We start from the raw sequence: 8127 nt of genomic DNA, 5'->3' as shown, positions 1-8127 counted from the left end.
ATCAACTCCATTATCTATCAAGCCCAGTATTCTTGACGTCCTCTAAGTCCAATCGCTTCCCAAAGATCCCTCGCCGCTAGTCTCCTTAAAATTTGCAGTTATGCTCACGAAACTAGAAAGTACCTGAAATGGTCATAAAATAGCAAAAAGGAAAATATGCATGGAAGTTATCTAAACTATGAATTAAATATGCTAAAATAAACTATAAAAGGAAGTGTAAATAAAATGAAAGTATCAAACATATATTTAATACTTTAATTAATACTTGTATTAAAATCATGTTTCTAAAATGGACTATGCACTTACTTGTTAAAGTGATGACTCGAAACTCAGACTGCGCTTCGCTCCTAACAATTGTCATTTCCTTCAACGTAACCTAGTATTATTATCATTGAGTCTTAGTCTAATATTTCTTGTGACTAATTATTAGTCTAGATTCATCATTAACTCAAAGTCTACTTCAAGATCTATCAAGTAAGGATCAGCCAGGCAGGATAGTTAGGAGGCAGGATCATTTAGACGTATAACTTTTCTGAAATCCAACAACCAAGACAACGTGACCATTCTAGACACCTCTTTTGTAAGTAGATTAATAAGTATAACGACTTGGAATCACGGATAAATCATTTTATAGGTTCATAATAACGATAATGAACTTAAACATAAGTTATACTTAAAGCAGGGTAAGCATAACTCAACTTACAGGTGGTTTAGCGAGAATTCAGACTCTATGCGGGCAGAACTTCTAAACCGAAAGATCTATTTCTTGGGGCTTTCTGGTGCTCCAAAGCTTCACTAATAACACTTAGGAAGTGCTAGAGAAAGTCCCTGGGACCTTGGGTGGTGGTGGGGGAGGGGGTGGGTAGGTGGGAGAGAATAGAATAGAAAGGTGTAAAGAAATGAGCGAAATTTGGCTCCATTTATAGGCTGCCCAGGGGCCTCTCACGTCGTGAGCCTGCGTAGGCACCAAGGCTTTCACCTCTGGTGCTGACACGTGGCACCGGACGCAGGTAAAACTGCAGATCTTAAAAAATCATAATTTTCGCATATGAGCTCCATTTTTAACATTCTTTATATCTACACTTAGGTATTTCCGAGTACTACAGCTTTTCTTTTGACGCCATCGGCTAATTCTCGACCGATATTTTAATAGTATTAGAAGATTGCACTGCTAATGACCATGTAAAATTCATAACTTCCACATATAGACTCCGTTTTTTACTGTCCTTTTATCGTTGAACTCCTGTTAATGAGATCTTAAATTCTCATTTAGATCATTTTGGCTAAAAATCAACTAATCTAAAATTCGATTTTTGTGCCCGCACTACTGCGCTTAAACTTCGAAAAATCATAACTTCCTCTACTGAACTCAGATTTGGACGTTCTCTATATGCATGCTCTCGGTTTAACGAATACTATGACCTTTGTTTAGATTACTTAGGCTAAAAAGTAATTTATTAAAAATTCAATTTTTAAGATACGTAGAGCCATACCGGTTTAATTGTGAAACTTCGAAGAAGCATAACTTCTTCATTTGAAGTCGGATTTTAGCATTCTTTATATGTACATAATGTAACACCCCGATTTCCAAGAATGAAATTCTAGAGATTTTGACATTTTGGAGAGCCTAATCGACGAGTTGGAAGGCCCAACTCCTCGTGTAGGAACTTTTATGGTCGTACGTATTATAGGACTAACTCAACGAGTTGGAAGACCCAACTCGACGAGTTGGAGCTGGGAAGGGAAACCCTAAATTTTTTAGGGTTTGGCACCTTATTTAATCCTTAACTCTCATTTCCTTATCTCACCTTCAGCCCCCATCATCCTAAGCCCTAGCCAGGAAACCCTAATCCATTTTGAAGAGTCTAGAGCCATTCCTTGGGATTTTGAAGCTTGGGAAGGAAGGAGGAGCTTGGGGATTCAAGAGGAAGCTTGTAGATCCAGAGTTCAAGCTATATTTCAAACTCATTTGAGGTATAAAGTTTATACCTTGGCTTTCTATCACTTAGATATTCATTTAGGATAATATTTTGTCACTTTTGGGCCATTTTAAAGTCACTCTCGGGATTTGAGTGCATTATGGAGTTATGACTTCATATCTAGGCACATATGAGCTCATGAAGCTTAAAGTTGCCACCTTTATTGAGCCATGGCCCTTCTCCATGCCCTAGATCTCCTTTATAACTTGGTTTTGGTGTTTCTAGCTCATAACACCATGCATGGACGTAAAGTTAGCAACTTTATGTGTTATGCTAGCTTAAGGAGACCATATCTATGATTTAGAAGCATTGAACTCGACTGGAAACAACTGAATGGATTTAGACTTAGGGTGACCCGACGAGTTGTTCATCCAAATCGGCGAGTCGGGTCGTGGTCCCCCAACCTTTTCTGTTATTGAGTAAACTCTTTGAGTCTAGGAGATGACTCAGTGAGTTGGTCATGGTTTTGAGCTTTGAAGAGTTGAAGACTCAACGAGTCCAAGGAAGGACTCGATGAGTTCAAATGAGAAGTCTCGATTCTGATATAGAGAGGAACTCATCGAGTTGAGGAAGAACTCGACAAGTTGGATCGCGATTAAGGGTTCCTGGTTCCTGGAGCTTGACGAGTTGATGGACCAACTCGGCGAGTTGAGTCAACCAGAATGTTGACTTTGACCAAAGTGTTGACTGTGATGTGGACTTAAACCAAGGTTGAGTCTTGAAAGGTTATGAAGTATGTAATGGATTATAGAAGGTTGTCCCACGTAAGGGTTTGGGCCTAATTTGGAAAATTGGGCCAATAGTGGGCATTAGTGGGCCTTTATGGATTTTGGAGTTGTGGACTTTATTGGTTTTAGACTTGGACCTTAGCTATGTATCTTGCTGGGCCAGGGGTAAGATAGTCATTTTACCCTAAATATGGATTATGGATTATGGTTTGAGATCCAATTGCTAATTAGATAATGTTTTGATATGGATAGCACGAGGAGTTGCTAGGTCAGCAGCGAAGGATTTCCTGCAGAGAGCTTCAGCAGTGCGAGGTGAGTTACCTTCCAGTAGAAGTGGGTCTAAGGCCACAATGTCGGCCCACTAGTAGGAGTTGATTGTCTTCGTGATAATTGTCTGGTTTGCCACTATCTGTTATGTTTTTTTTTTGTGCTAGCATGATATGATGTTATGTGATAGTGGTAGTGGTAGTAGGGGGAATAGCCCCCATATCCGGTCGATAGCGCCAAGGGGTAGGTCGGACACCCCAGTATGTCTGATAGTATGATTATGTTTATGATTTGTTAGTATGTAGTAGTGGTAGGGGGAGAAATAGTCCCCAGGACCAGTTGAGATAGACCGGAGGGTAGGTCGGGGCACCCAGATATGCCTGACATGGGGTAGGTCGGGCACCTAGGTATGCCTGACAGCGGGGTGGGTTGAGCACCCCGGTATGCTCAGTTGGGTAGGTTGGGCACCCAGATATGCCTGACATGGGGGTAGGTCGGGAACCCCGGTATGCCTGGCGGTGGGGTAGGTTGAGCACCCCGGTATGCTCAACAGGGTAGGTCGGGCACCCAGATATGCCTAGCATGGGGTAGGTCGGGCACCCCGGTATGCCTGACAGTATGTGATTATATGGTATGTGGTATGACATGGGAACTTACTAAGCTTCGTGCTTACGGTTATCAGTTTTGGTTTCAGGTACTCATTTTCAAAGGAAAGGAGCCGGCGATCGTAGCGCATCACACTATGCTTTCCACACATGAGATCTTTATGATTACACTCTGATATTGTTTTATGATAACATGTTTTATTGACACTTTGGTTTTGACATGGGGTGTTATTATGGATGTTTTTATACTGTTGGTTTATAATAACTTAATTATAAATGAAATTTTTGGCCTCGAATTTTGGGATGTTAAACAGAATCCTTGTCACATATACTATAACTTCTGTTAAGATTCTTTGTCCTAAATAATTTTCTATCAAAAAGTCATTTTAACGCTTATTATCTCTAAATTGGCTAACCCGAATCTGCAGGCGTTACATTGTGTGTTACAAAAACTAGATAAACATATGTATATCAATAAAGAAAGAGAACCGAGATTTCTAAACCCAGAAAATAGATGAAGTTTAGAAACCTAGAAATCAAAAACGCATAGAGAGACAAGTGAGAAGTTAGACCTAATGTAGGTGTGTGTTCTTGAGTTTGCATTATGAAAAATTAGGAGAATAGAGAGCTCGAACATTATATGTGTTGTCTTGAGATGGGCAGGAAGGTTGGCGATGGTGGTAGTTGGTAGAAGTCGAAGGTTGAAGACAAGAAAGATGAGAAAATATAGGTTGCTAGAGGTTGAAGGCGATGACATGGCAATGGCGTCCGATATGGCCTGCCATGTCATCAAACTTAACGGGACTAATTGATTTCTTAACGAAAATGACGAAATTGATACAAAGATTAAGAGTTCAATTACCTATTGCACCAAAAAAAAAAATTTACTTCAATGATAAAGTCGAGCCAAAGACAATAGCTTGTTTTGCTACAATGTCATTTGCTTAGAAATATGTCATTGTTGAATGCTTTAGCAGGTTGGATATAATTGTTATAATAGGAAAATTATTAAAATTTAATGCTTCTAAACTTCTAATGGATTAAATAAATTATCAATTTATTACGTACAATAACAAGATATTAAACATAAACTTCATTGGTTAAATCCACAACAATATACAAACCAACCACATCATTGGTGTTCTGGATTTACTAACAATTGCTCTGGAAAATAGACACTACAACACCAAATTTAGATAATGTACGTAAGGTGGTGATAAGAGGTCCAAAAATGCTTCGAAACAGAAACAGAGAAGGAAAAAAAAACACCATGATTTCATTGCAATCCATACAAACAACCACCTTCACTACATCAACAAAGCATGATTTCTTCTACCGAACAGATCCACCCATCAAGAACCACCACCACTCACGGCTGTTCTTACGCAAATCCAAAAACTCCGATGAAAATCCCAATACCACCTCCGACGAAGGCGATTCCAAAAAGCAGGAGCTTCTAGTGAGAATCGCAATGCTTCAAGCCCAAAAAGTCCGTCTCACCGATTTCTTAGATGAACGATCCGATTATCTTACGCAATTTGCAGAAGAAGCTAACGCCGAGTTTGATCAAGTCGGCGAAAACGCACGCAAGGAGCTCGAAGAAGCCAGTCTTAGGGTTTGTCACTTCATATACTAACGTACGCCGAGTTTCACCGACTTTGACTCTGGTATTCTTTGTTTTTTTTTTTCATCAATTACAGATAATGGGGAATATCGAGAGCCAAATGCAAGCTTTTGAAGAATCAGCGGAATCAAGCAAGCTGGAGATAGAGGAGAATCAAAAGAAGTTAGACGAATTTGAAGTTCGTTTCGAGAATGAAAGAAACGAAGGATTGTTCTTCAAGAATTTGGGTCAAAGTAAGCCCGTTGACCCAACAATCGCAAAAGGAGAAGCTGAAAAGATCAAAGAATTGACATCACAAACTGTGGGAACAGAAACGAGAAGAAACATTTACCTTGGATTAATCGGGTTGATTAGCATCTCTTTAATCGATTCCTTCATCTCTCAATCATTTGATTGGAGAAAAGGTGTGATTCTAGGGTTAATTTTGATAGGTCTTGTCACCCAATTGACCTATGAACAGAAAATGTTAGCAGAAACAAAGAGTAAAGATACAGAAAAAAATCAAGATAAGAAAGAGTGAAGTGAAATGTTTTGATTTTATATAGTATTTTGCATGGTGAATAACCCAAAGTATGATCTTAAACTCTTCAGACTGATATATCATGCTATATATAACTTTTGCATCATTACAGTTTTGATGATATATGTAGAATCACCAAAATCACAATTTAACATCATGATGCTTAACAATTGTTTGATATAATCATATATATGCCTCTTAATATACAAAGGATGAAATAAAACTTACTTCAAAACTGCCTTCACAAGTATATTCCAAGTAATGAAACTTGGAACAATCTCCATAGCCACAGCATCATTCAAACAATGAATAGCATCATTCATCTTATGACAAGAACATAACCCTTTAAGAACAATATTATATGAGATAATATCAGGTTGAAATCCAATCTTCAAAATCCTTCCCCATATAACATATGCATTTATACAATCCCTAACTTTGTAGAAACCCTCCATTAAAGTGTTGAGTGTAACAAGATTAGGAACACATTTGTTGTCACCCATCTTTAGATACAACTCCAATGCATATCCAACATTTCGTGTAGAACAAAGCCCATGAATTATAATATTGTACATGATTACATCGGGTTTGAAACCATTATCAAGAACTTGGTGAAATAACTTAAGAGCTAATTCCACCTTCATGTCTTGACATAATCCACGCATTAACAAGCTATTAGTGATCATATCAGGCTTTAATCCCTTTTCCAAGATTTCCTTCACAAGTCGATAGGCTTCATCAAACCTTTGTAATTTGCATAATCCATCAATTAAAGTATTGTAAGTGACAATAGTAGGTGGACAACCCCTTATGGCCATTTTATCAAAGAAGTTGATAGCATCTTTAATTTTATGAGCTTGAATAAAGCCTTTGAGTAGTGTGTTATAAACATTGGTGTTTGGATTATAGCCATTTGTAACCATGAGATCTAACACACAAACTGCATCATTCAATCTCCCAACATTACAAAACCCATTGATCAATGAAGAAAATGCATAAACATCAAGATTGTTACTTTTACTTTTACCTTGTGCTTCTTTTAGAATAGTGAAAGCCTTGTCTATATACCCGTTTTGGCATAATCCATGGATCAAAATGCCATAAGTGGTGGGGTTTATAAGAGAAGGGTTCTCATGTAATAGTTGTTGCCATAGAGAAATTGCCTCAGTTACCTTTTTGTTTTCTAATAATCCTTTGATGAAGATATTGAAACTGATGATATTCCTGCAATTATCTTTCTCCATGAGATCCCATAGATTAAAGCATTCTTTAATCTTTCCTGCATGACAATACCCGTTGAGCAAAGCATTGTATATTGCAACATCAGGGGACACATTTTTGGCAATCATTTCTTTAAAAACTGTCATGCCACCTTCAATATTGTCTGATTCACAAAACACATTTATAACTGTGCTGTAGGTGATCAAATCCATTTGTCGATTATTTTCCTTCATCCTGTTCCAAATTTTCAGACTTTCTTGAAATTGTCCACACTTGCAAAAACCATCAATCATGGCGTTATAAGTACCTACATTTGGATAGACTGATGAGGAGTTAACCAACTTCTCCCACACCTCGTTTGCTTTCAAAAAATCGCCTTTCTTGAATAGCCCATCAATTAAAATATTGTAACACATCACATCTGGAGTTACTTCTCTCTCAAACATTTCGTCGAACACCTTCAAGGCACTGGTCATCTCCCCACCCTTGGCTAGCCCATTTATCAAAGTACCATAACTGAAGACATCCGGAACCATCCCTCTTTCAGACATCCAATTCAGCAATTCCTTTGCTTTATCAAATTGCTTTTTGTTACAGAAAAGTTTGATCAGAATGTTATAAGTTTCCAAGTTGGGGAAAACACCCATCCGTCTAAAGTTCTTAAAAAACAAATCCGCACGATTGAATTGATTAGATTCAGCCAACGCATTGAGAAGAGTGTTGTAAGATCTTATACCGGGTTCGCACCCAAAAATTTCAGTCATTCTTTGGAAAAGGTCTAATGCTTGATCAACCATGGAGTTACTGGAATACGCTTTGATTACAATCAATGGGATATCTTCGGAGCAGATGCATTTCTTGGCTTGAATCAAATTTACAATTCGCGCCAGTTGAGGTAGGAGTTTCGGAGATTGTGAAATACGGCGGAAAATGTGGTGAAAGACGGAAGGGGTTGGGGTGTAATCTGGGTGACGGATGGCTGAATCGAAGAGGGAGAGAGCTGAGATTGGGTCTTTTTCGGATTTGAGAAGTTTCAGGAGATGTTTGCTGAAAAGGGTTTTGGGCAATTCGGCCATGAGAGGCAGCGAATAAAGCTTTGTGCTTCATTTTCGTGCCATGGTACATTAGGGTTCACGGAGATACAAAGCTGCCGTTGCCATTTACTCGTTGTTAGCGGGGGTTT

General features: G+C 38.5%; 1 protein-coding gene across 2 annotated transcripts; it reads right to left on the bottom strand.

The window, feature by feature from the left end:
* Positions 1 to 4619: 4619 nt before the first annotated feature.
* On the bottom strand, positions 4620 to 8127 carry LOC111906763 (pentatricopeptide repeat-containing protein At3g09060). 2 transcript variants are annotated; one of them, XR_006186603.2, is made up of 3 exons: positions 5952 to 8127; positions 5535 to 5653; positions 4620 to 5339 (listed from the first exon to the last, which is right to left on the bottom strand). XR_006186603.2 is itself a non-coding variant. In XM_023902536.3 (2 exons), the coding sequence occupies exons 1-2, from the start codon at positions 8018 to 8020 to the stop codon at positions 5641 to 5643; spliced, it is 2082 nt and encodes a 693-aa protein (XP_023758304.2). In that variant the 5' UTR covers positions 8021 to 8127; the 3' UTR covers positions 4620 to 5640. The 2 variants fall into 2 exon arrangements, 1 of the variants encoding a protein (XP_023758304.2); XM_023902536.3 differs by having other exon boundaries at positions 4620 to 5653.

Source organism: Lactuca sativa, chromosome 9 (assembly GCF_002870075.4).
Source record: "Lactuca sativa cultivar Salinas chromosome 9, Lsat_Salinas_v11, whole genome shotgun sequence".
Taxonomy (NCBI): Eukaryota; Viridiplantae; Streptophyta; class Magnoliopsida; order Asterales; family Asteraceae; genus Lactuca; species Lactuca sativa.
The sequence above is the reverse complement of the archived record's forward strand: the minus strand, read 5'-3'. Positions and strand labels throughout refer to the sequence as shown.

What these genes read in the sequence shown, in the direction of transcription:
- LOC111906763 (XM_023902536.3), bottom strand. Translation starts at nt 8,020, where the DNA reads ATGGCCGAATTGCCCAAAACCCTTTTCAGCAAACATCTCCTGAAACTT.